The 27,201-nt window shown below is 46.1% G+C and overlaps 2 protein-coding genes and 1 non-coding gene across 7 annotated transcripts in view; 2 read left to right on the forward strand and 1 right to left on the reverse strand.

Moving 5' to 3' along the window:
* The window catches only part of NSD2 (nuclear receptor binding SET domain protein 2), a 99,759-nt gene extending 89,197 nt beyond the window's left edge, over positions 1 to 10,562 (forward strand). For all 5 annotated transcript variants that reach the window (XM_048303013.1, XM_048303011.1, XM_048303012.1 and 2 more), the window contains 8 exons: positions 378 to 583; positions 1,046 to 1,149; positions 1,381 to 1,650; positions 1,746 to 1,862; positions 3,675 to 3,816; positions 4,430 to 4,536; positions 5,713 to 5,917; positions 6,830 to 10,562. In XM_048303013.1, coding sequence (XP_048158970.1) covers positions 378 to 583; positions 1,046 to 1,149; positions 1,381 to 1,650; positions 1,746 to 1,862; positions 3,675 to 3,816; positions 4,430 to 4,536; positions 5,713 to 5,917; positions 6,830 to 7,095 — 1,417 coding nt within the window. In that variant the 3' untranslated portion in view covers positions 7,096 to 10,562. The remainder of the gene's footprint in view (positions 1 to 377; positions 584 to 1,045; positions 1,150 to 1,380; positions 1,651 to 1,745; positions 1,863 to 3,674; positions 3,817 to 4,429; positions 4,537 to 5,712; positions 5,918 to 6,829) is intronic.
* On the forward strand, positions 3,393 to 3,523 carry LOC125326846. The gene has a single exon (XR_007204028.1). It is a non-coding gene; the product is annotated as a small Cajal body-specific RNA 23 (non-coding RNA).
* Positions 10,563 to 11,982: 1,420 nt separating the features above from the next.
* On the reverse strand, positions 11,983 to 25,915 carry LOC125325727 (multiple epidermal growth factor-like domains protein 9). Its single transcript, XM_048303019.1, has 9 exons — positions 25,555 to 25,915; positions 22,369 to 22,899; positions 20,900 to 21,035; positions 18,906 to 18,994; positions 17,167 to 17,230; positions 16,199 to 16,287; positions 15,034 to 15,146; positions 14,403 to 14,559; positions 11,983 to 12,273 (listed from the first exon to the last, which is right to left on the reverse strand). The coding sequence occupies exons 1-9, from the start codon at positions 25,607 to 25,609 to the stop codon at positions 12,122 to 12,124; spliced, it is 1,386 nt and encodes a 461-aa protein (XP_048158976.1). The 5' UTR covers positions 25,610 to 25,915; the 3' UTR covers positions 11,983 to 12,121.
* Positions 25,916 to 27,201: the final 1,286 nt, after the last annotated feature.

The following is a 27,201-nucleotide window of genomic DNA, read 5'->3' on the forward strand; positions in this document are numbered from 1 at the left end:
TGAGATTTGAGTGAGATAGAGGTAACTGGGGGTTATCCTTGTAACATTAATGGGTGTTATCAACCTTCTCTTGATCTTTGACAATTACAGTAATTGCAGGCCTTGTAAAGATGACGGTTTTGCCACCCAGACACAGGAAGCCCTGTGTGTGTGCTTACCTTGCAGGCAGGTGAAGTCCCACTGATCTGAGTGTCAGGCTTTCCTTTTCTAGTCTTCTCTCACTCTCTACTGAGAGAGGGGAGAAAAGGATTTTAAATCCTCTTGGATATTGGAAATAATAATCAGTTACTGCTGTTTCAAGTGATGTTGTTAAACTGTCTCTTGCAGAAAGAGCCTGACTAAAATGCTGTATTTTTTTATTTGTACTTCTGTGCTAGATGGTGGCCTGCAGAAGTTTGCCATCCGAAAAACGTTCCCCCAAATATCCAGAAAATGAAGCATGAAATCGGAGAATTTCCTGTGTTTTTCTTTGGTTCTAAGGATTACTATTGGACGCACCAAGCACGGGTGTTCCCTTACATGGAGGGAGACAGAGGGAGTAGATACCAAGGGATCAAAGGAATTGGAAAAGTCTTCAAAAATGGTACATAGCTAAAAGTAAACAAAAATAATCCTAGGATATGCATGCTTTGCTTTCTTCACACATAGCCTTGGGTTTTGAACATCTGTTTTACAATACTGAATTAAACAAATTTGTGGTGTCCTGGGCAGCAGTCACTATTACTATCTTTGCATGAGAACATTATTTTCATGTCTTGTAAAAGACTGGGATCTGACTGAAATTATATCTGATGATTTTTATTTTCTGGAAAGCTATAAAGAAAGACTGAGAGAGTAGACTCTCTCAGACTGGGAGACTAAAAGAGTAGAATTTATACATCTGTTAAGAGCATTAACACTCTAGAAGCATTGTTTGCAAGAAAATTGAATGGTGGGACTAAGAAGTAGACAATGCTTTGTTTTAACACACATGGGAATGAGCAAGTCAGTTTGGGGGGAGTAATCCTCTTTCTGGCATTTCTCTTAATGCTGCAATCTTTTTCAGCTTTGCAAGAAGCTGAAGCTCGATTTCGAGAAATAAAGCTACAGCGAGAAGCCAAAGAAACCCAGGAGAGTGAACGTAAACCTCCACCATACAAACATATTAAGGTAAAGTTTGAGGCAATGACACTGGGTACTCGAAGGTTTGAGCTGAGCAGTGAGATGGGGTCAGGTTGTAATGATGGTAACTGTGCTTTCCCAGTCATGAGATGGTAAAATTTTGCTTTGGAAACATCTAGTGGTGCAAAAGCAAATTAGCAACCACTATGTAACTGTAACTCTTACAATAAAAATAACGGTTCTAAAGTCATATTTGAACTATTTTAATGTATTTTTCAGGTGAATAAACCTTGTGGTAAAGTGCAGATATACACTGCTGATATATCTGAGATTCCCAAGTGCAACTGCAAACCCACGGATGAAAACCCCTGTGGCTTCGATTCCGAGTGCCTCAATCGGATGCTGATGTACGAGTGCCACCCACAAGTTTGTCCGGCGGGAGAGCGGTGCCAGAACCAGTGCTTTACGAAGCGTCAGTACCCTGAGACAAAGATCATCAAAACTGACGGCAAAGGGTGGGGTCTGGTTGCCAAGAGGGATATCAAAAAGGTAGGAATTGTTCTTACCCAGCAGAGAATCGGTGACCTGCAATGCTGTTTGTGGGTTTGGGATATACTTCACTAGTGATGCTTGGTGCCTTTCAGGGGGAGTTTGTCAATGAGTATGTGGGAGAGCTGATTGATGAAGAGGAATGTATGGCAAGAATCAAATATGCACATGAAAATGACATCACCCACTTCTATATGCTTACTATTGATAAGGTAGGGTATTTGATGGTTTTTGCCATTATTTACTTACAACCTTACTTTGACCTCTTTTTCTGTTGATCACCTTGGTAGGGCACTCTGCTACTTTTGACATACCACAGTTTCATATATTCACAGCGTTGCATTTTCTTTGCCTGCTCTCTCCATTCTGTATGTACATAGTGAATCTCCTTAGTTCTGTGTTACGTAATAAATTACATATTAAGGTCTATAGGCTGCTTGATTAAGTACAGTGCTTACCTGTACCTGTAAGTACAAAGTACTTACCTGCCTAGTCTTAAAATGAAGTGTGAAGTTTGGGGGAATAGTAGTGATACAGTGGAAGGAATTGCTGTTAGCAATACTTCTACTAAAATTTCAACAGCAGAAAATAAAATTCTCACTTGAGAGAATGTGGGATAGAATTGTGAGGCTGTGTCCTATATAGGGCATTTAATATTTTTTGCAGCCATCTGTCCCTTGCTTTGTTTATAACAAAACTAGGCTTGCGCTTTTGTAGAAACTCTTTTCTGAAAGCACTCTCTGTGTTAGTAGCCAGCCAGCCCTCCACAAATTGATTTGCAGCAAATTGTTGCAGCACATTAATTAACACACCAAAATAATTCAGCACCTGTGGTTCTGTGCACACCTCTGAGTATTTTCTTCCTCAGGAGGGGGAGAAAGTGAAGAACCTGGACAGCAGGAGTTATACATTATATCTATGTTATATTACTTCAGTCCCCAGACAGCTAGTTAGGAGATAAACAAGAGCTGGCTGCCAGTCCTGCATCTTTTTCAGTCCCAACCACCATTACTTTTCCCAAGACTCTTGCTCTGCATTTCCACACCTGCTGTTTTCATTAGTCCTGTAACTGAGGAGTTCCTGCACAGGAGTTACCCCACAGGATGATGAAACCACGTTTCTCTGAACACTTTAAAAGTTTCTCAGCCCTCTACTAGATTGACATACAATGTCAGTGTGTTAAATATCTGAACTGAATATGTATTTGACTCTTACTGTAATTAATAAACGTTCATTGTGGGTCTGTTTTGCCAAAAGCGCCAATGCCATTATGAGGCTGAGCTGCCCATGCAGTGAAATATGTGCACACAGGCATGATACTTGTACATGTGCATTATGAAAATGAGCTAGAAGGAAACCATAATAATACTTCATAAATAAGCAGAGCCTTCTCAAGCAGGTCTGCAAAGAAACACAGTTCTGGCAATTTCAAGACTTCATTTTATTTTGTTAATGTTTGATGTATTTGGTGGAGATAGAAATGAAAAAGCAATTGTGTGTAGGGATGGGATGTTTTTAGCTTACCAAGAGCTTGTTTTTGTAAACTAGGCTGATTTGAGGAAAGAAATCTGGTGAGAAACTAGTAATCTGTGGAAGTAATCATGCAGTGACTTGGTAAATGCCACAAAGCGCAGTACTTGTAGATGCCTCACAGCTTTGTGAATGCAAAGTAAATGGTAAAGGGACTGAGTCTAAGTTTTGAGGCTTCCTGGGGGAGGGGGTTCCTTAACATGCCCACCACAATGCTCACAAGAGCACTTATCCTGCCGTGTGGCTGTGATGGGTGCTAGGAAAATGTGAGCTAGAGCACGAGTATTGCTTTGGGAGTGTCACATTCCAGGCCATGTGGGACACTACAGTTTCCAATACAACATGTACCAGCAGTTGGCTTCTGTGCTCTGGATAGCAGCACCATGTCAGTTCCGAATGCAACTACTGAAATCAGTTATGGATGATTTTTCTTTTTTTTGTTTCGTGAGAGGGGAGAGGAAAAACATTCATCCTGTTGCTGGTTTGTTCTCCAGGACCGTATTATTGATGCTGGCCCCAAAGGAAACTATTCTCGGTTTATGAATCACAGCTGCCAACCAAATTGTGAAACTCTAAAGTGGACAGTGAATGGAGACACTCGTGTCGGGCTCTTTGCTGTGTGTGACATTCCTGCAGGTACATCAGCTCGGCTTGGCTTGGTTTCATTCCCTAAGTTAAACCTTTTGTGCAGTTATGAGTGGGACAGTCATCGTTTAACTGATTCAGTGCAAATATTTTTGTAGAGAACTCATCACACAGAGGAGACGCTTTGTGATCTGCCTTATACTTTAATGATTCTTAATTGTGAGTCTTCTGCTTTTTGTTGCTTGCTTCTAGGGCAAGTATCCTTAGTAAGTTTTTGTTTTGGAGCTCTCAAATGCATCTTTTCCATGAACATAATAAGCTTAAGGAGTGGATGTAGGAGGCTGTTTAAAAGTGTCTGTGTTCTGGTTTGTGTGCACACATGGTCACACACATACATACCTATCTATAGCTGTATTTAGCTGGATGGGTGGATAGATATGTGTGTAGGTCAGACACAAGCGCAGTTTTGTGAAGTCAAACGAATTTATTTTAAAATGTAATTGCATAAGACATCGTGTTATATGGGCATCTAGTTAATCATTGTTAGTGCTTACGAGCAGTAAAGAGAGGGAAGCAAGCAAATCCCAAAACAGCAGACAGCAAAAACTGTATTTGCTTGTAATAACTTTGATAGAATTTGTTACCTTGTCCTTTTCACGCTCAGGGACGGAGCTGACTTTTAATTACAACCTTGACTGTCTGGGCAATGAAAAAACAGTCTGCAAATGTGGTGCCCCAAACTGCAGTGGATTTCTTGGGGACAGACCAAAGGCAAGTAATACATCAAGAGATTTTGACAGTCTTGTCGGGGGAAGGGTTGTAGAAGCTTCAAACTGACTGAGAATGTGCCTAACTGTAGTCAGTGAGATTATTCTGACATTCTAGTTTATATTTCCCCATCTAAACCTTAAAGTATGATTATTTTGTTAAGATTCACTAAAAAAAACAATGAGTTGAAGAATAAAAAATGTGAGTTTCAAATGAGGAAAAAATGTTACCAAACTATATCAAGAAACAATCTGTAGGATTCCCTGTCAGGTTAGTTTGAAGCCTGTATCCAGCAGAAGTTGATGGAGCTTCCTGAAGGGCTGGCATAGGAGTGTGAGGGAAGGCACAAGTACCACCTGTGGATGTTGATAAGCTGCACCTTCCTGTGGTCCTTCACACTGCTCAGTACCAGCCACTTCAGAGGGTGGACTGGGAATCTTCAGAACCCACACAGCTGGTTTTTGTTAAGAGATGGACTTAAATGAGGTTTCACATAAGCTTGTGAACATTTACACAGCCACCCATGAAGAAATTAAATGTTACAGTTTAGTTTAATGGGGCTGTCTGCATTGGTAGATAGAATGGGCTAATTTTAAAGTAGATAGTGATTACTGGGGTGAGAGGAAGGGAATGGTGGTAGGGATGTGGAAAAATCATCCAAAATTTTATTATGATTTGGTGAAGGAGAGTTAAAGTGCAAGCAGCAGAATGTCAGATTGAAATAGGGATAAGGTTGGTATATTCTTTCCATCATTACCTACAGTTCCTGAAGTTCTGCTGTCTGTACCTCAAAGAGAAATGGAGGCAGCTTTTAGTAATTCCAGCATGGCTATTGACAACTGGAAGAGAAAAATTGATATTGAAGTGATTGGTGGTGCAAGTACATAATGAGGGTAAATTAGCCACAGGTAGATTAGACTGGAAATTTTGTCAGTGACGAGAAAATGAAGGGGGTTTTGCAGTAGAAAGGTCCTGTAGGGAGAAGATGACTTTTCACAAGGGTCAGTGTAGTTTTTTTGTCAACACAGATGAGTACAGTGGGGCACTGGGCAGGTCTGCCCCAAGTCAAGTTTTTGGTTGTGCGCATGGTCTGGCAGGTGTGCCAACAGCTTGGCTAGGTTGTGTAATGTTTTTCCTCTGCAAAACTGGCATTTACAGATTTACATCTTACTCTTTTAGAATTCTTCCACTAATGCCTCAGAAGAAAAAGGCAAAAAGACCAAAAAGAGAACACGGAGACGCAGAATGAAAAATGAAGGGAAGAAAGAATCTGAAGATGATTGTTTCCGTTGTGGTGATGGAGGCCAGCTGGTATTGTGTGACAGGAAATCTTGTACTAAAGCTTATCATCTCTCCTGTCTTGGTTTGGTGAAACGTCCTTTTGGTGAGTCAGCCCATGTCTTACACTTGTATAACTAACTTGTGCAGGTACCTCAATTATTGCACTGAAACCTTGTCAGGATTGTCATCTTGAAAACATTGGGTTTGTATGGCAGGAACTTTGTTTTTGCATCGTGTGGGAGCAGCTCCTCTTGGATTTGAAGACAAAATGATGGCCTCCTCCTGCCTCTCTGGCAAAATGAGGCATTTGTTTTACAAATGTAGGTAATTGAGTACATCGCCTGGTAGGAGCACCGTGGGCCTGCCACAGGAAAGTTGATTTTATCTAAGAAATGCATGAAGCCCTTTGAGTTCAAACCAGAAGAACAGCAGCAGCTTCTGAAACAAGGCAAGTAGGGAAATGTAAGAGCAGCAGACATCAGGTTGCGGTTCCAGATATCACAGGAGTTACCGAGTCCCAGTCAGCCATATCACATGGGATATGAGCAAGGGAAGCAGGCAAAGCCTGTTGTCCCAGAAACAAGTAAAACAAGGACTGGTAAAGTATGCTGGGGTGAAACAGCAGCTGTAAGTGAAGCACACCAGTCATCCCTGAGCAAAACTGGCAACAGTCAGGGGACTGCTGTAAAGTAGGCAGCAGCTGACCGGATGTTTGGATGCTCTACCAGCCTGCAAGTTCTGTAAAATGCTATTGAGTGAAGCCTGAGTCATTTCTTCTAGCTGGAGCTGACTGCTGTGTTTAAATGAGGTTGTGTCAAGTCCGCTCCTTGCAGCTGCCAGCTGAGCTTCATAAGCATGATGTAGCATTTTGAGTGTTGAGATCAGCCCCGGTAGTTGCTGTCATTTGCTTTGTCAGGAAAGTTGTGCCTGTGTTCAGCTGCTACAACACAAAACTTCTTTAAGAGACGATGCCGTGTTTTACTCCCCGCTAATGGCTCTTTGGTTTCGATTGCAGGGAAGTGGGAGTGTCCTTGGCACCACTGTGATGTTTGTGGCAAACCTTCTGTTTCTTTCTGCCACTTCTGCCCAAACTCTTTCTGCAAGGAGCACCAAGACAGGACAGTACTAAATTCCATGTTGAATGGACAGTTATGCTGCTCTGAACATGTTCTCGGGGTGGATTCTGTTGAAACTCAGAAGACTGAGAAACCCCGCAAAAAACTGAACAAGTTCAAGCCTAGGAGAAAGAGGAACAGATGGATGAGAGCTGAATGCAAATAGTCATGGACTGCAGTTTCTACTGCTAACACTATCTTGTAGATAAGTTGTGAATATGACCAGGGAAGGACACAATTTTACATATATTCTGTAAAGGTTACAATGGGGGGGGATTTTTTTGTTTTGTTTTTATAAATCCACTGAGCCAACCACAGCAGTCTTCTGCTGCTTCTGCACTGATAACGAACTGCATAGTTCAGCAAACTTCAGGACAAACCAAGCTTATTACTCAGCATTACAGTTACACTTGAATTGTTACGAATGTAAAATGTTCCCTCCAAAATACTTGCAGGTTGGAGGTAGGTTAAAATCAAACCAGGTAGGCTTAAACATAGTCTTGTTGAGATAGTATTTGTCAACCAACAGATGTTTAAAATAGTATATCCTTGAAAGAAGTTGTTAGTTCTCAAGTCCTTTTGAGTAAGAAATGGCTTGGTCTGTGGTCCCAATGAGATTTGCTTGCCTTGTGTGTTTTTGAGCAAGTGCTTGAATGCCAGTCACGACCCAGGTGCGTCTCTCGCTACAGCCACACACACAACAATTGGTTTGTGCTCTTCAAAAATGATTCTTAAGCTATCATAATCATAAATATCCTTCCACCAAGAAATATGGTGCGTGGTGGGAAAGGCACACCCTGTACCAGAGAGGGGGAATCTTACTTTGTAAGAGATTTTTTTCTATACTGTTTTTTCCTGTATTTCATCCCAGCAAAATAGAAGTTACTTGATCTTGCAGAGCTGTACAGGTCTGGACTTAAAGGGATATTGTCTTGCAATCTAGGCCCAATAATATAGGATTTTTGTGTCTTAATAAAAATAAATCTTACAAAAGCTATTATTTGGAAAAGATTACTTGATTTTTTTTTTTTCCTTAATGTCAGGTAAAATGCAGAGGCAAACTTTTCTTTGGAATGTTAGGAGTCCAAGCATTTCAACTTTATGATAATGCAAGAAATGCCCAACAAGGAGCAAAACCACCCCCATGAATGAAACAGAAAGTGAAACTTGACTAAAGTGCAAAAACTAAATTCAAAACAATTAAGTAAAAGTGAAATAGATTTTTGAAGAAGCACATAAGAATTTTGATGTGAAATTTAGCCTGACTGTTCCTTTTTGTATAAAACTAATGTTTGTATAAAACAGGCTTCTTGACTTGACAGACTGAAATTTTTTGTTACATTTTTAGGAGCTCTGCTCTCGACTATCCTGTCACCACTGTTGTGTCAGCAAAGTTGTTTTGAATTCCTCACTCCCGTTAGCGTTAGGCTCTCACTAACAGTGAGATGAATATACAAGGCTTAGCATTGATGGAAATAATCCTAGAACTAGGAAAAAACGGTAAAGAAAAACATCTTTGCCAGTTTAGTTCCCAGTGCACGTCCTTGGCATGTGATTCGGCAGCGTTCCAAGCACGTTTTGCGTTGTGCCATTGTGACCCACCCTCCTAAAGAGCACGTGCACCTCCATGTCCGTTTAGCCATTTGTGTATGTTCTAGCTTAGTTTGCCCTTAATAGTGCAGAAACTCTGTGTGTAGCCCTTTTGAGACTGAAGCCTTGCTGTATCATGGAAGTGTATGGGGTTTTTTCCAAGGTATTTCTTCAGGATTTGATTTAGTTTTTGGAATTACTAAAATCCTCATTTATTCCCAACACATAAAAATTTTGGTTTTATTAGAAAATATTAATTGAAAGAGGTTATAGATGTTGCATTGCCCTATGCTGAACACTTTGGTTTCTGTTTTGTGACCAAAATGCTTTGTTTTTTTGAATCAGTTTTTATAAACACTGTTGGAAGGTTAATTTTTTTTTTTTAAATAATTTTGAAGAAATAGCACAGTTCAAAATCAGGGCAAGTGTTACATGTTTGCATTTTTTAAAATGGTATGCCAAGCCTTGCACTCAAGTTAAAATTCAAGATTCCTTAATTGATTTTGAGGGAAACTTTTGCTCTGCCATGGGACTGAAGAACAGTCCTGTGCCTAAAATCAAAACCAAAAAATGATATTATGGATGTTTCTCTAGTATTGGGCTTCAAGGGAAGGAAAACGAGGTCAGGTAGTAAAGCAGAAATACTTTCCTCATTGCTTTAAAACAAAATGAAGGAATTTGATGTCATTGGGACCATTCTTTAAATACTATACCATGTAAGGAAGGCTTTGTAAGAATGCATTTAAATAAGTTATTATAAAATTTTTCCTTTACATTCCATTGCTTTTATAATTTGTTAATATTTTTAGTTGTTTTGTTGCTTTTTCCTCTTCACGTGTAGGTGTAACAGCTCTGTCACTCTGGAACAGTGATGCCCCAGTTCCTAAGAGGCAGATCCCCACTTCCAGAAGCCACTGTCTCAGTTACTGACAGGCACTGCTGCAGTGACAGCACCCATGGGGGTTTGGGATGGGGCACGGAGCCCACAGCTCCCTGCCCCCTCTGCGGGGCTCACAAGCACATTCAGCACGGCAGGATGCAGGACAGCCACCCCTTGTGTCTGCCTGTGGGGACAGAGAGACTCTTTATGTCCACACAAACAGATCTGAGCCAGGGGCTGTTTGACCTTCTGCTTCCTTCTACCTCTCCCTGCTCTTTACTGCTCCACTCTCTGGGCCCACGGAGTTCTGCATCCCTGAGACTGCAGACCGGGACTTCATTTGTGAGTTCCTAGAAATTCGTTCCTTCTGCTGGGCACGTCCTGTAGACTGATCTTGAGAAGGAATGTGGATCATATTCTCCCTTGCTACGTACTGGCCATGTAACCCTGTGAGCTCAGCTCAGGCACTCAGGTGGTGATCTGGGAGAGTTCTGGTTTCTGTACCAGGACAGGTGGGGTTTAGGTGCATTGTAATGAAGGCTTCTGTACCTTACTCTGCAGCCTGGGAAACCAGGCTAAAGTTTTGTTTTAAAAAGAAGACAAAGAAAAGTTGTGACATTGTTTTCATTTTCCCACTGTTGAAATACAAGGTAAAACAATCCTTAAGACTTGAGCTTTCTCATGATGCAACTTAATACTTTTTAGCATTCAGCAACTTGAAGGATTTTCTGTTATAAATTAATCTAAACAACATCTAACTGTGGCATATTATGTGGCCTTAAATGATGTTCTTTGTGTCTTGCCCGTCAAAGTAGCAAAATGTCTTTCCTTTTCCAGCAAAAAGCTGATACATGACAGCCAATTTCAGAATTTGTTGTTCTTTTATCACATGAGCAAGCATGGAAACAATTTTCAGATGAATATGTTAGATGTATTTTCATACAACCTAGGAAAATAATCAAAGTAAATGTCTGTTTTGTTCAATAGCTTTGTGTTCATGGTCAGGTTTTAGGAGGTTTTTTTATATTAATTAATTGGAAAAGCAAAATATCTTGAAAGACGTATTAATGGGATTTTTCCACATTGTTGAGTCTCATTATTCCATGTCTGACTGCTTGAGAAACGTCAATGTCTTATTAAATGTTGAATTCTATTCCTAGTTATTTAAGGAGTTGCTAAGTCTCTTTTGTAAAACAGCTCTATATGCTTATTTTGGCACTATTTTTTTTCTTTAAAGAAAAAAGTTAAATTGTTACATACTAAGCAAGCATAGTTTGGCAGCAAGGGAACCGGGCTTTGTTCTCTCATAGGGAAAACTTACACTCCAGGCCTTCCTAAGAGACACCCTGGAAATACTGTTTTACACTTCCATGGAGGTGATAATGATTGTGCTTTGGCTTGTTTTCACACTGTTGCTTATCACAGAAATGCTGACGTTTCTTGCAGTCCAGTTTTTCCAGTGCTGCTCTCTGTTGCTCATCATTTTACAGGCTTTAGTGACACGGAGCTGGAGCTACCCAGCCCAGCCAGCACCGCTCCCTCGGGGTCCTTCTGCTGTCACAAGTGCTGGTCCTCCTTGGTCAGGTCTGAATTTTACTCTGTTTGGCTTTGTCAGATAGGTTTTTTTTGGGTCTGGTTTGGCTTCACTTGTGAAGTCTCCCACCTGTGACAGCAGCTACATTTTTTCAAAAAGCATTTCAGAGACCTGCTTTGATTCTGGTGGCTTACGGTTCTGCTGAGGTCACCTGGGGCTGTGCATCAGGATTGTGTCCCTCTGCTGCTCCCAGGAAAACCACAGCCTTGGGCCAGCTGAGAAATTTCATGTCTCTCCTAAATACACAGAGGGAGAGACTGCAGGGAGCTCTGTCCATGCTGGGTGCTGGGTTGTAGGTACCATCCCTGTTGCTGCTGATTCAGATTAGAGTCACAGAATGGTTTGGGTTGGAAGGGACCTTAAAGACCATCCACTTCCAACCTGCTGCCATGGGCAGGGACACCTTCCTCTGGACCAGGTTGCTCCAAGCCCTGTCCAACATCACCTTGAACATTTCCAGGCACGAGGCAGCCACAGCCTCTCTGGGCACCCTGTCTGACCACAGTGGCTGATGTGCCACTCTTCCACCCAGTTATTTGCCTGATACAGTTGAGAGAGATCAGAGAACTGATACATTTATAAATTTTTTTAAGCACTTTTAACACCTTCCCTGGGGAGAGAATGAGCAGCTGAGGGCAAGAATCACCTAACCCCCGCCCCAGCTGGGTCACTTCAGCTACCTCTGCTGCTGCAAGACTAAAGTGAGAAGTAACACCTGCTCCCACCTATCTGCAGTCATTTAAAATCGTGGATCTTTTGACAGAGATTCTGTTTTTACTGGCAGTGGAGAGCTGGTGAAGCATAGCACTGACACACAGGGTCACAGCTGGCTGGGCTGGGTTTACACAGCACCTGTGTGGGAATGTCCTGAAGAAAGGAGAAAAGTATTTACTTGTGAAAGAAGCCAGAAATTGGAAGGGGAAGACCTTGTCCGTCAGCCCAGTGCAGCAGAGCAGGGAGCTGGGCTGGTTTGCACATGTAGCCACAGCTAAAAACTTGAGTTTTATTTCCCAGCACTGATTTTAGCTATACAGAAATAGGTTGCTCGTGGTTAAACATCTTGCCCAGTTCCACATCTGTGTTGCCCCAGGGGAAAGAGAGGCCGGTGGCTGCTGATCATGGCCTGTGCTACCAGCCAGCATAGACTGGCTCTGTGTCCTCCGTGCCCCCGTATGTGGTGTGTCCTCCCGAGCCCCGGAGCAGCAACAGGGACTTCAAGGATTTCTTGCCATGTTCTTGCCGCCTCCTCAGAATTATTAGAAAGACAACAAGGATTGCACCTGGAAAGAAAGGAATGGTAGTTATTCACAGATGGGAAGGTAAAGTGTCAGGTGATGTTTGCTCCAAGGCTTCTCAACTCAGGTATCCTCTTCTGGTAAAATAAAGGGTATTTTCTCCTACATACTCTGTCCTCCCCCCAAAAGAAAAGGAGAAAAAAAAAAAAGGTTTCACAAACAGTAATAACATTTAACTTCAGCATTTCAGCTTAACTCTGGAAGCTGCAAGGAATAATGGCAACTTTTAATGAAGTAATTCAGTAACTTGTTTTCCTACTCCCATTTACTCTCTGCTCTCTGGAACTATTTCCCACTTGGCATCTTATCCACTGCAGACCCCACCAAAAGGATCTTGCTCAGAAACTAGTTTGGTCTGTGCAGCACTCACACTGCACAAGAAGCAACTAACCTAGATTGAATCTAGACTGAGATCAGGGCTGTCAGGAAAAATTACTTTTGGATTGGGCATAGACATGGAAGTAATTGGCAAATCTCAAGTACTGCGACATTCTGTTCGTTTGTTTCTGGCAGAAGCATCATCAGAGAAAATTGATATGAACAGAAGAGCACAAATCTGTCGCTGTGATGCAATATGGCCAGACAAATACGCCCAAATTTCGGTTGTGTGAGCAGACAGTCTCATGGTAAACACTTGATCTGTGAGCCCAGCCGTGAAATACTCGCATGTTCCTGTGTGGGCTGTTTCCTTTCTCCCTCTTTGCAGCAAGCTCTGGGAGAGGCAGGAACGCTGTTCCCTGACCCTCGGACTTGTTTATCACAAATGCTGGTTAATGGGCCATTGTCCCTCTCTGGACAGTCTTTTCATATACTTCAGTTTAATCTACTTTTTCAAATTAATACTCGCTTCAGATGGCATCTGTTTTGGCAGATTTTTGGACAACAGCCTGGCGTGAGGGGATAGAGGTCAGTGGAGGAGCTTTCTCATGGCTCCAAGCCACAGCTTGTGAGAACAACCCTCATCTGCTCCCACCAGGCATAGCAGCCCCATGGAGACAGCAGTCAGTGCTGCTAGAGCTCCTCCAGACCCTGCTGCCCTTGTCTCTCTGTGCACCCGTGGAGTCCCCTCCTCAGCTGCCAAGAGAGGAGTGTGATGAGAACCCTGCTTTCTTGTTGGAGAAGCAGCTTTGCTCCGTGTGTGTCTTGTTCACTGTGGGGTGTAACACATGCATTTAATCTCTCCTCTCTCTCCTTTTAACAACAGCAAGCTAAGTGGAGAACGGGTCGTCAGAAGGTACATAAAATACACTTGAAACACAGAAACCATGAATATGAGGCTTGTTGGATATTCTTTATCTTCTGATGGCTTAGTCATCTCTATGACTTGGCTCTCTTGATACAGGATTTTCATCTCTGGTAGTGTAAGTGGCACTTAGGGATTTCTCTTCATCTCTCTGGGCACAGGATACAACTTCCTCCTCCCAGCTTCCTCATCTGCCCTTTTTGCAATCCATAGCAGTAATAGTTGCTCATTTTCATCATAACTGATTAAACCTCCCCCCAACTTGGATTAAAAACAAGAGAACTCTATTTATCCCTTTTCTGAGACCAAAAATGCATATTCATTGTTTTGGAACGATTATTCATGGCACAGCTTCCCAGTTGAAAAGCTCATCCACTCGTTAACTTGCCCTAGTGAGCTAATTTACAGCAGGTGGCATCTGGAGGGATGCTCCCCACACTCAGCAGCTTCAGGCTGTCTTTCATTCTGTGGGTTACAAGGTACGTTATGGCATCAATACAACCACCGCTGCATGAGCCAGCAGTTCCCCATCCTGCTGGATGCTGTGGCATGACTTAAGGCAGGAATGCTTTCAGGAAATGAAGTCTCATACCAAAAGGAAATTTTTCCTACTTTTGTGTGGCCAAGGAATCCCATATACACTGAGGGTCCATATACACCCCTGCTTCCCAGGGACAAACAAGCATTCAGCACTGTGCCACCTTCCTTCAGAGCAAGGGAAAGGACTATCACTGGCATTGAAAGCAGCCAGAAGGACTTTCATTAGAAATCCAGTTTTCCAGAAACACAAAATAGACCCCCCAGAGAATGCTTGGTTTAACTGTGGAGGGGTGTCTGGTTTTACCAGAGGACAGAGAGGACCCAGACTCACCTGCTGAGAAGGTGGCCAGGACAATGATCATGGCAGGGGTCAGCTGGCAGGAGTCCCCCACTTTGTACAGGAAGAGCTCCATGCAGTAGGTGGGCTCCACACTGCCCCTGGGGCAGAAGGCATCAGGAGGGCACTTGATGGGGTTCACATCTGGGCTCTGCCCAAGAGAAGAAGTAACTCAGCACCAATAAACTGCAGAAGGTAAACCAGGGCAAAGGGAGGTGACACTTAAGCATTGGGGGTAAAAAAATTTTTAAATGAATCTGCCATTATTAAATTCAGCCTTGTCTGCTCCTGCAGTGTTAGAGTATGGGGAAGAGCAGAAGGTGTCATTACACAGCAAGTCCATACATCAAACCCCCTCATTAATGCACACACCATCCCCTCATGGCCCAGCCAGAGCAGGCAGCTCCAGGCACAAAGCCACACTCCTGGAGTCATAGCTTTAACCATCTCCCTGCATCAGAGCCCTGTCTCTGTTTGAAAGAAAAGAAGCTCAGGTTACAAAAAAAAAAAAAAAAAAAAAAAAAAAAAAGAGTGTTAATTGAAGTGTATTTAGCTTGTCATGGGACAGCTCTGGTTAACACAGAGCCAGATGTTGGGGAACACCCCCCAGCTGCTGGGGACTCACAGGGCAGTAGTGGTTTTCTGGGCACAGGTCACAGCTCTCCTTGCCCCGTTGTAATTGGTACTCTCCTGTCCTGCAGGCCTTGCACCTGTTGTCACTGAGACCTTTGAATGTACCTAAATAGCAAATAAGCACAAAATTAAGGTCTGAGACTAGATCCCAGGCCCTTTGTATTTGCAAATGGATGAATCAACTTTCAAAGCCACAGGGAGAAAGAGCATTAAGTGCTCATGTGCATAACAAAAGCTGAGCCTGGACTTTGGTCCTGGTTTGGTGGCAAAGGGTCAGAACAGAACCAACAGGGACAGAGGGACTAAAGAATATTTGGGGTCAGACCTTGGCAAACAGTAGTGTGAGTAGGAGTACGGGGGAGAGGGGTTTAGTAGTGAGCTCTGGCTTTAATATAGAGGGAAAATGGGAGCTGGAGGTCAGCGGTGTTTCATCCTCTCCAATTCTGGATTCAAACACTTTTTCCAGCTGTTTGAAACTTGCTGAGCAGACTTCAAAGCACAGCTCAGTTTCCCAAGCTTTGTGGGAGAGACAGGTCACAGAAGTTCCAAGTCTCAAAGTGGTAAATGCTTTCCTGCGTGTTTAAAATGGAGCTTGGCTGCGAGAAGCCCCTGGTGCTGTGTCCATACTGAAGGCTGGCCACTGCCATGGGGGTGGCTGGAGTGCTCTGCCTGAGCTCTGCCCAGCTCCTGCTGGCTCACCTGCTGCAGCCCAGTGTTGTTCCAGACAGCACAGGAAGGAGCAGGGCCATGTCCCTCACATCCCCTCCCTGTGTCCCCTTGCCCCAGGCTGCTCCTGCAGAGCATCCCCATCTCCGACAGCAAGGCTGTGCTTCTCAGCAAAGCCACCACCACCAGTGAAGATGCTTTCTGCTGGAGCTGTTACTCAGCTGTGGATTTGGGCTCCCTGGCATGCCAGGGACCAGCACACCTCCGTTAACTGGCCTTTAACCAGCCTGGCAGGAAGGTCTGGCACAAGCACAGCCTCCACCAGCACCCAGTCAAAGCACCCCAGCACTATCCCTCACGGCCAGGGCACAGCTCTGCTCTGCAGGGGACCTGCAGCCTCTGGGTCGAGTGGGACAAGTCTGGAATGAGCCTCTGGAGCTGGAGCTGTGTGATCCCAGCTGGGCACAGCCTCCCCTCCCGGCTGCAGTTACCTGGCAGGCAGGACTCGCACCCCTCCGACGCCTCCCGAGGAGCCTCTTGCCCCCCGGGGCAGGGCAGGCAGGCCGAGCAGCTGGTGGTGCTGCGAGGGGAGAGCAGGCAGGACACGCTGTAGGATGAGCACTTCCAAGACCAGCCCAGCCCATCAAAGCCAGCTCTTGCAAACTAGAGTCTCCAAGGTCAACCACACCAACCAGGAAGTTTTGCCATTTTGTCGGTGTGTCTCCAGTGCAGTTTCTCACACAGAATCACAGAAAGGTTTGGGTTGGAAGGGACCTTAAAGAGCATCTCATTCCAACCCCCATGCCATGGTCAGGGACACTTGACCAGGTTGCTCAAAGCCCCATCCAGCCTGGCCCATCCAGCACATCAAATTAGGGCTGGGCACATGGTGGCATTTCTGTCCTGCCTTTGGTCACTTATTTGTATGAAACTTGTATGAACTCACCGTGCCTTAGCAAGCTTGGCTGGAACTGGTTAGAACTGGGCTGGACCGGCGATACAGCCAGGTAAGCCCAGGGTCCAGTCCTGTGGCCATTTCACCAGGGTTCAGCAGAGATCTGCTGCATAACATGGGACAAAGGAGCTCGAGGAAGGAAGGTGAGTATCCATGTGCCAGTTCAATTTGGACATGAACACCCCAACCTCTGTGCAGGAATCCCTAACACAGTAGGTCAGGGGCCATTGTGAGGTACCACCAGCACCTCTGGAATGCAGGAATGGGGGAGGTGGGTTGTGAGCTGATGCTCTGCCACCTCATCCCAGGGTCCCTCCACATCCAGCCAGGATCCTCCCCTCATCGTACCATCCCTCTCTCACCGAGGACAGCACCAGTGTCCCTACAGCTGAAACGGCAGGTGACTTGTCTTTGGGCACTACACTGGTGGTTCCAGCTCAGTGGCTAAAAGAAACACCCCCCTCCCTATCCACCTGAGATCCAGCACCCCAGGAGGCTCCTTACTTGCAAAATGATCCTGGCTGGCAAGGCAGACAAAAAGCTGCATTTTGCTTGGAGCTAAAATAGCCTGAAAAAGAGAAGAGTAAGGTTTCAGGATCTTGCCTCCACATCTCTGCCCCACATTGTTGTGTATTTGCTCATGTCCATTTTACAAGCAACCAAACAACTCCCCACAACATGCTTCAGGTGGCATTTCAGGGGTTAATTTAGGATATTTGGGTTTATATTTGTCAAAAGCTCTGAAAGAGCAATGAAAGTTCCCTGCTGCCCTCTGCCATGTTGAGCCTGCATGGAGGGCTCAGGCAGGTTCCCCTGGCGTCACATCTCACATCACTCAAAACCACACCAAGGAGACACCTGTCACCCTTCCCAGCACCACAGGCTGAGCTGGAATGAAGCTGGAATGGGTGATCCCAGTGCCAACTTCCAAGTTACTCAGCTGGAGCAGGTCTCAGGCCAGGAGAAACCCCCCTGGTCACCTCAGCCCTTCCAGGCCTTCCCCCACCTCAGGAAGTCTGGGGTGCATCTTCTTCCCTGAAAAAGGAAGAACACAAGACCCACCAGCCAGGATGGCTCTGCTGGTGCAGCAAACCCTCCCTCCCTGCACCACAAGGACCAGGACAGGCAGGAGGACACGTACAGACCCTTCCCAAAGCACAGCAAAGAGTGAAGTTCCCCAAAGCACCCAGGGTGTGGGCAGGGGCCAGCAGGACCCAACCTCTGAGTCCCACCACACCAATGGGAAAGCTGAGAGCAGCACTTGGGAATTCAGGTGGGTTTGGAAGGTGCCTGATGATGCACAACATGGTCACTGCCCACATGGGACGGAGGTAAGGTTCAGAGAGGAGCTGGACGTGGCGTCGGTAAGATCTGCCTCAAACCTAGATTTGCACCAGGCAGGCACAGCAGGGTGAAGCCAAACCCACCTCCCCTCTCCCTGCAAGGAAAAAGGAACTTTGTACATTTATACTTGCAGGATTTAGGGGCCACCCCCACAGACTCCCCTGTTGTCTGACAGAGTGTTCAAATCTGCTCAGTAAAGGGAGTGACAGACCCCATTGCTGTCACCAGCCGGATTTTGTTCCTCCCAAACTCAGCAAGTGACAGCCACGGTTTGGGTTCAGCCCGGCAGCTCGGTGGGCGGATTTTCAAAGGAACAGTTGTGCATGTTCAAGCAGGACCCCATTTGGGTGCAGAGGAGCTGCTGCACTGCATGTGTTAATTAGGTTTTTGCATAAGTAAGAGCTGTTCTGTTCTGCACATGCTGTTACCCGTCTGCAAACACATTGTACCAGGCTTGAGTGGCATTAGCCAGGTGCAATGCAGCTCCCTGAAACCCCAGTTTTAATGTGTGGAAATTAAGGAGAGTATTACACTTAATATTCAGACTGCAGAAGATTGCCTAAATGAAAACCAGGATGGTTTAGACTCATTTTTGCAATCAGAAATAGAGAATATTTTATTTTCCTGACAACGCTTCCCCCTTGTGCTAAAACTGAATTTCATAAACCTTTTTTCCTGACTTTCACTGCAGTATTAGCATTAACTTGTTGCAAAAACAAGCATGGCTGAGATATGCTCTTTTCATTTTAATAACAACAGAACAGGGAAGAGATCTGCTGGGCTATTTTTAGCCTGTTTACCCTTCAGTGCTTTTAAGTTACCTGGTAATTGCATCTGGCCCTGGGAAAAAGCATCACATGATGAAAATGCATTTGGGTTGAACACAGGCTGAAGCCTACCTCGCTCACAGGCTCTGCAGGCTGCAGCCCCAGGCTCATTAGCAAAATGTCCAGGCGGGCAGGGAAGGCACACGGTGCTTCTTGGGAAGCTGGGAGGGAAGGGAGCAGAGTGGAACGTGGTTTTAGGTTACCCAAGCCTCTATCCACTTGGAGAAGAGAGAGCAAAGCATGACACTGACAAGTCTAGAAATAGAACAATTACAAAGAAGGAGTTCAGGTGATCAGTTTGAACTCACCTGAATGTAAAAGGTCCACTAAAAAGCTAAAGTTTTCTGTATTAACATTACAGATGCCCTGTGCCTGTGGGCTATATGGAAAGGGACCATCTGAACTGAAGGTCTTGAAAATTCATTGTGGCCAGGCTTAAAACCCTTGGCTTAAAGTCAGACTCTTAAATCCACTCTTGAAAATGGAATAGGGAAGGTGTTTGCTGTTCAGCATCCATCAGCGATTTCAGAAGGAGCTGCTCCATTGTTGGGAAGAAGGAGCTGAAAAAAGGACGTAAACCACAGACAGTGATGTGTGAGAGCCCTGACCTTAAACAGCATAGTGGGAAAAGGGAGGCAGTATGTCAGACCTCCAGGAGGAGGGGGAGGAAAGGTGAGAAAGGCAGGAAAAGAGGAAGCTTTTACATTCATCACTAACAGAGCCAAATCCCCCTCAACAAGTATGTGGGTATAAGAATTTGATAACATACTCAGAGATGCTTTGGAGGAAAACAAGGACATGCTCTCTTAATTCCTTTCAGAAACTCCAGGGCCGAGTGAGATTTGCAGAAAAAAAACCAAAAAAAAACCCCAAAAGTCAGTTGGAAACACAGCAATTGCTTTGCTGAAAACAAACCAACACAGGGCCTGAACCAGCCAGAGCTGCTCTAAGCTGCAGGGAGGCCAAATTCTCCAAATACCACAGAAGTGTTAAATGGTCCCTTCGAAGCCCTGAGGCCCAGGCAGCCACCGGGAGATGGCCATGCACACACTGCACCCCCAGGTCCCTTCCAGACCCCCCACTTCTGGTCCCTGCTCTGGCACACACCAACCCAGCGCTGCTGCCTGACCCCCTCTGGTCCCTGGCCCTCTTCCACATCCCAATAGCAGCAGCTGTGTGTGCCCTGGAGGCTGCTCCTGATTGTCTTTTTAAAGCAATTTGGGGTATATTTTTAAGGCAGGTCCTCACAGCACAAACTTCAAGGGGGGAGCACAGAGAAAGATCCTGCTGGCACCTCAAACTCAGGAGTGGCTGCAAACAAACTGCACAGTCCGATCATCCTTCCTACAGCCAGATTTTGTTCCCATTCCCCAGGACTGACCCAAATGGAGCTGTTCTGCAATGGACACAATCCTGGGAGGCTCTTGCCACACCTCCTGTCCTTGCCACCACACAAAGGACACAGCCCACTGTTTGCAGATGTGGATACAGCAAGGGAAAATCCGATGGAAATGGAGAGAGCAGCACATCCACATGTCCCCGCAGCCAGAGGACACTTGTACAGCATCCCTGGATGAGACAGCCTGGTGGAATTGCAAGACTGGGCTCCTGGCTGGGATGTCTTGTCAGATTTTCCACACTCTATCAGCTGAGGGTATTGCTTTAGATGCCACTGACTTAAATGTAATGAGATCCCTTGGGGGCAAGAAAACAGGAAGTGAGAAAGTAATTGGGCAAAGCAGAGAGATGGAGCCTGTTGGACAGACATATCCTAGAGAAAAGCTGAAGAGATGAACACACACCTCACTCCCAAGAGTCTCCCCATCACAAAACAACACGTTCCCTCAGTGCAGACAAAAGACATGGGGGTAAAAAAGGGAAGCCCACAGAGGGACAGCCCTCAGCACAAGGATATCCACACCAAGGTTTCCTGAGAAGGAAAATTTAGCCTCTGGGAAACAACCCTTGCAGCACTTTTCCTACAGCCCAAAGGAAGAGATTTTTCTGGCTGGGAAGTGTTTGTGGAATAGCATCCAGTCCCCATGCCCAGGAGCTCAGTCACTCACCTGGTGTAATACCCCTGTGGGCAGGGCAGGCAGGATGGTTGCCCACTTTGGGGCTGGTAGTGGCCTGGTAGGCAGGGTGTGCAGGCACTGGGGTCTGTGCACAAGCCCCCCATGCAGCACGAGCAGCTCAAGGTGCCTAAATTGGAACAAAAAGTCAGGATCAGGATTGCAAGACTTGACTGAAACCCCTGTGTCTGCTGGGACAGGTCACTGCCACAAAGGCAGAAGCTTTGGGATGCAGTTCCTCTGGCAAGGCACTCATAAAGGGCAGAAACTGCAATGTTCATGCTAGTTATGGTGCTGTCCACAGTTAGCAAGCTGCAGAACAGCCATAAGATGATCTAAGGAGTCAAGTCTATTAGTGTGAATCTCCAGTAATTAAGCTGACTGCTTTTTCCATCTTTAATTTGAGGGGCCAGGAAAATTTTCCTTGTTTTCCCTCCAACGCCAAAAAAAAAAAAAAAGACCAAAAAAAAAATCCCCAAAAAACCCCTCCAAAAAACCCAATATGCTTCTTTAGATTACGGATAATTTAAGCTTGTAGGAAGCAGAATTGATGTGTAAAGCCCCAGAGTCGAGGATCTGCCTTAAGCATCAACAGCTTTTGTTTGAGCACAGGTACCATGGCATTCCCAGCAGGAAAGTTCTACCCCTCTCTGCTCCACAAAACCAATCCCAGCCACACAGAAAAACTGGGTGGGATTTACTGCAGCTGCACACATCAGACCTGCCATCCCCCTGCTTGCCCAAGACAGTCCTGGCAGCTGCATCACCAACACAGGCAAGAGGAAAAGGCCCTGTAAAAGAAGATCCTGCACACAAGGAAGGTGGGAGTTAACTCCTGTTCTCTGCAGATTCACCCTAAAGCATCAGAGCTGCTTATTCCCCTTTTTTAAAGTGCCCTGTAGTGCAGGGAAAAAGCAAAAAGTACATGGCTTGTATTTTGGAGAATTATTTTCTTTTTTTGAGATTTTTTTTGTGGGATGGGGTGGTGGTGTTTGAAATCAAAATCCAACCATGTTACAACATAAATGACTTCTGGGAAAGGTGATACTATGCACTGCTGACCACAACAGAGGTTGATCAAGTGTTTTCTCAAGGCCACGGGGAAAGGCTGTCTCTACAGCAGAGATTCTCTTTCAAACATTCGAGACAGCTGGAAATTGACCTTGTATTTGGCCCTGGACCCCAAAATGATGTTCTTCTGCCAAAAAAATCAAACTTCACTTGTGTTAACACTTTGTGCCACAATCCCACTGCTCTGTAACCCCATGGGGGAAGCCTCAGGAAGACCAAAGCACAACACGAGGCCAGGAAAGACCAAGTCTTTGATTTCAGAAGGGTGAAATGAATTAACTCCCTCTCCTGCTGCCTGCCCAAGCTTCCAACACAAGAATAAGTGCTGGCTTCACCTCCCCTGACAAATCCCTTTTCCCTCTAACACAGAAGCCGGGAGCAGGGACTCTTACCTTGGTTGGGGACTGTCCCTGGGGGGCAGCGGGCACAGGCTGTCACATTCACTCTGCTGCAGTTGGAGGGCTGGGGGGTGGTGGGGAGCGGAGCTGCCGACGGGACCCCAGGGGATGTGGTCACTCCTGGAGGGGACACTGGGGCACTGCTGGATGTGGCCATCAGTCCTGCAGACGCTTGAGAGGCGGCCGTGCTGCCAGAGGTGGGGACAGTCCCCATGGTAGTGGGCAGAGTCTGGGCAGGGGTTTCTGTGCTTGGATCAGCAGATGGAGCTGCTGTGGATGCAGCAGAGTTTGCAGTGGTTGGTGTCAGTCCAGCTGAGAGTGTTGCAGGAGCCGCTGGGGGAGCAGAGGCCACAGCAGTGGTTGCACTGGGGGCTGCTGGGGTGGATGCAATGGGGACCTCAGTGCTGGTTGCACTGGGAGGTGCTGGGGTTGATAAAATGGGAACCCCAGTGCTGGTTGCACTGGGAGGTGCTAGAGTTGATGAAATGGCAGCTTCAGTGCTGGTTGTCTGACCTAAAGCAATACCTAGGAGAAGAAAAAACATAATTAGTGGCCTCAGATCTCATGACAATCTGATTTAAGATGCTTGTCAAGTAGCTGACTGCTTTATCCTATCTCCCTTAAACAGATCAGCCAAGAAAAGTCAGGGGCTCAGGATTTTTTTAAGCTATTCTGGTGGTACATCCAGTAACCAGAAGGGAACCTGCAGGCCAAGACTTGCTTTAATTCTGAAATCCCTCCTCAGAGTGAGGATGGCTGAAATCCATAGAGAAAGGAAGTATTACTGCAACTCAAGTTGTTTTGCTGTGACACATGGTGGACTGGAACATCATGTGCTGATGGAAGTCATCCCTTGGCATAGGCATGGGGAATGTCCTCCAGTTTCTAACAGAGGAGAGACCCATGGAACTAAGCATGGAAAGCAGCAGGTTATTGTTAATTTAGCAGTGTGGTACTAAGCAAAGGAAGAAAAGCAAAACCAAAATAGGCAGCTCCTGCCACATCAGCTGTGTCACCAGCTGGGTTCAGGAACTCAGGGCAGGGATTTACTCAACACTTACTGCAACTTCTGAAAACACCCAACCTTATACAGCACCAGTAGGCAACTGGAGCTGATACTTTGGGGTGTAAATGCTCTCCCCAAGCAGCACACACCTGCTAACCCCCCTGGTAATGCATGACCAGTGGCATGGAAAGCAAAAAGAGTCCTAAGAAACTAGTTTATGGGTTTCAAGGAGGTCAAAGAGTGCAGCTGATGCCCGACAGCAGGAGGCAGGTGAGGAAGGACACGGGCAGGGTGACAAGAGGGGTGACAGCACAGGCTGTCAGGTGTCAGACCCACATCCCTTTTCCCCAGCCCTGCTTCGCCCCCAGCCTTTAATTTCTCTCCAATTTTGTCCCCACCATGCAAGGCCAGGCACTGTGGGTGCCAGTGCCCAGCAGTACATGGGATGAACATCAACATGCAGACCAAGCTGATGGCAGCTCCAGTTCAAGTTCTGCAGAGGATCAGAGCAGTGGATAAGGGTCTTTATAAGGTTGTGATCACATGGAGACAGTTTGCTGGAGTGCTCTCTTCTGATGTTCACTGCCTGCTTTGTGCCTCACCAAGGGCCAAAACCCATCTAGGTGTAACTACTGAGTAAAGCAGATGAGCACCCAGCCATGTGGGCCACTATCCACATTTTACAGAATTTACAGAATAGTCCAAGTTGAAGGGACCCAGAGGATCACAGACTCCAGCTCTTAAGTGAATGGCCCATATGTGGATCAAACCCACAACCTTGGCATTATTAGCACTGTGTTCTGACCAACTGAGCTAAATCTCAATTCCTTGCTGTAGCCCTAAAACAGAGACACCAAACCTAATAGTGATCATTTTGTAACATGCTGGTTTGCCCCAGGCTCAAATCCAAGGGACAGAGGTGCCAGCATTGGTCCAAGGCAGGGAAAGCAGCTCCACAGTGCCCACATAGGACACCACTACTGTGGCCATGCCTCCACCCAGAACCAAGATGCACAATTCCCCTCATCTGACTCCTCTGCCTTAAGGACTGAAGCCAATCTGCTGCTCTTTCCTCGCCTCTGGCAACAAACTGAGTCAGTCCTGAGATCCATCAAAGTAATCTTTAGGTAAACACCAGCAGTAAGTCAAGGGCACTGTAAAATTCTCCTGGGAAAACCTCTCAGAAAGACCTCTGAGAACAAAGTCTGATCTCCCACAACTCCCTCCTGTCCCCAACAGCTCAGCTCTGCCAGCCAGAGACACCGCAGAGGTTTCAACACCTTGGACTGCCCACAGCTGGATGCATTTTGTTGTTTTGGGTTTTTTTTTAGTTGAATAGGTTTCATTGGTTGGTTGTTTTAATGTCAAATAATGGTGCTGTTAAGAGGAATTTTTTAAAATGGAAAGTAGTTTTCCATAACATGCTACTAAAATAGTAGAGTTGTTTGCAAAACTTCAGTAGCCATCAATAACCTTTGGTAGCCAGTACTTCTTAATAATTTAAACAATTTCTGGAGAAAAAAAAGAAGTCAGCAACTGAAAAAAAATAGTTTTGACCACCTAGTAAAGTGTTTGTGTATTTTACCAGTTACAGTCAGTCACAGGTGTGAAAAACCAATACTCAAACAACATCAGCTTCACCAGACAAATCATTTTCTCTCCTGCACTTTCACTGCCTATATCATGGAACAGTGATTTTGCTTTCTAGAGCCTCTTTTTTTTTTTTTTTTTTTTTTAAGGAGCACTGTGAATCACCCAAACTATCTCCAGGGAAACTTGAAGGATGTGTTATTTTGCATGTGACGCCTTGGTATGAACAAGAGCCTTGAGGATGTCAGGGAAGGCTACAGAGCTGATCTTTCCCAACCTACCAGCAGGCATCCTGTTCCTTGGGGTTTAAGCTAAAGCCTCTGCAAATCCTCAATATGCAGAGTAATACAGCTCTATTTCTTCTTTTCTTTTTTCTTGTAAAAGCAAACTTTTGCATTTACTGTACACATCTCACTTCCAACACTGCCTGTCTTTCAACACTCATTTCCTTCCTGCCTTCCCCCCAGCCCTGCCCACTGCCGCACCCCCCGGCGGTGAGGCCCAGGGCCCCCACAATCCCATTATGGCTTTACCCACCCCCGTGCCCAGGCAGGGAAGAGAAACCCTGCCTCGGGAGGACTTACCTGTTAGACACACCATGGTTAAGCTCCACAGCAGAGGACAGGGCCAGGCACTCATTTTTCCCTGAGGAGTAACACAGCCTGTCAAATGGCAAGATCAGCAGCTAACGCCCTCACCCAGCTGCTCATTCTCCTCCGCTTTTGTGCCCAGTTTTGTCACCTGACTCTGATCATGCGGCTCAGTCAAGTCAACTTCTCCCCAACAAAGGGGGGTTTATATTCGGAGACTGCAACAGGTCTTAAGACGGAACGGCCTCCTCAGAGCAGAGCATGCACCAGGCACCCAGATGAGCAGACCCCTCCTCACAGCAATGCAGAAATCCGTGTGAGAGCGCGTTCTGGAGGAAGTGATGGGGTCCTGGCGAGGAACGGGCAGGGCAGCACGGGAACTCGGCCTGGCTACGGGCCAGCCCCTGTGACCTCAGCAAGTGAGAGGATTTCATTTTTTAGACACACAAGATTTCCTGAAAGAAGAGAAACAAGAAAAACAACCCCAGAAGAGTCCCCATTTTAGCTGGGGCCAACCATGCTGTAACCAGAATGGAGCCTCTGGTGAACACAGAGCCTTCCCAACCAGCATTTCACTCCCCCTCCCGCCCCTGTTGTCCTCAAGGTGTCCAACTTGATGCATCAAGTTGTTATCAGGATTAAGCTCAAGGATCCCGATGCTGATGATTTTGAGGTGAGGGCATTGAGTTTAACGAGGCCCCACCCCATTTTCCATGTGTTGCAGTGTCTGTACTGCTTGCTGGCCACCTGAGGACACAGATGGCCCCATGTTCTCTTCACCTTGCAGCCCTGCTTTGAGAGATCCCCCCTTTCCCTCTGCCCCCACTGTTTAGTAATCAGCATTGCCAAGCCCCCACTGTGAGAGGATTTCCTTTAGCATTCAGCTGAATGCCACATCTCACATGTCACGTCTTTTCCCAAAATTTGGGCACAGAGGGCTACTCATACAGGATTGTGAATGCTCCACATGCAGGCCCCACAGCTGCACTGAGACCAGGCACTGTCATGCACTGCTCGTGTCCTTTGCGCTCCAGGATCCTCAGCAGGACCCAACATGATGAGCCAAAACTAGCCTGCTCTAACACCAACCCTCAGGCTTTCCTCATAGTGGCCCAGGTGGGTCAGTTTGGGACTAGGGACCCTTTCTTGTCCTCCTGTCTCTGGCAGTGACAGTCTGCCTAACTACCCTGCTTCATGGTAGCTGCAGAGACAGGGCAGCCTCCTGCACTCTGGCATCACCAGTTTGGGTGGGTACAGGTCAGGCAGTGACCAGCTGGCTTCCAACACTGTCAGGTAGAACCTTAACATGAACTGATCACTGCCAAAGTGATTACAAGCACAACATCAGGCTCAAGGACTCGGCCCTGGCAGCCCCTCAGAGAGACGCTGCCCCGTGGCTCTGGGCAAGGCAGGGGTGGGTAGAGGGCTGCCCCTTCGCTGCAGGCAGGAGAGCTCTCAACATGACATTGCTCAGCTTGGCTTTACAGGTTTTACAAGTCTCTGCACAGGATATTTGATCTCAGTCTGTGTAAAGAACCTGTTCCACCCAGACCTGTGCAGGGCCATCCACTCTGCAGTGGGCTGAGGCTCTGCAGTGAGGGACAACTGCTGCAGAAGCAGCATTTGCAGGATGGAGCAGCT

Source organism: Corvus hawaiiensis, chromosome 5 (genome assembly GCF_020740725.1).
Source record: "Corvus hawaiiensis isolate bCorHaw1 chromosome 5, bCorHaw1.pri.cur, whole genome shotgun sequence".
NCBI classification, from domain to species: domain Eukaryota; kingdom Metazoa; phylum Chordata; class Aves; order Passeriformes; family Corvidae; genus Corvus; species Corvus hawaiiensis.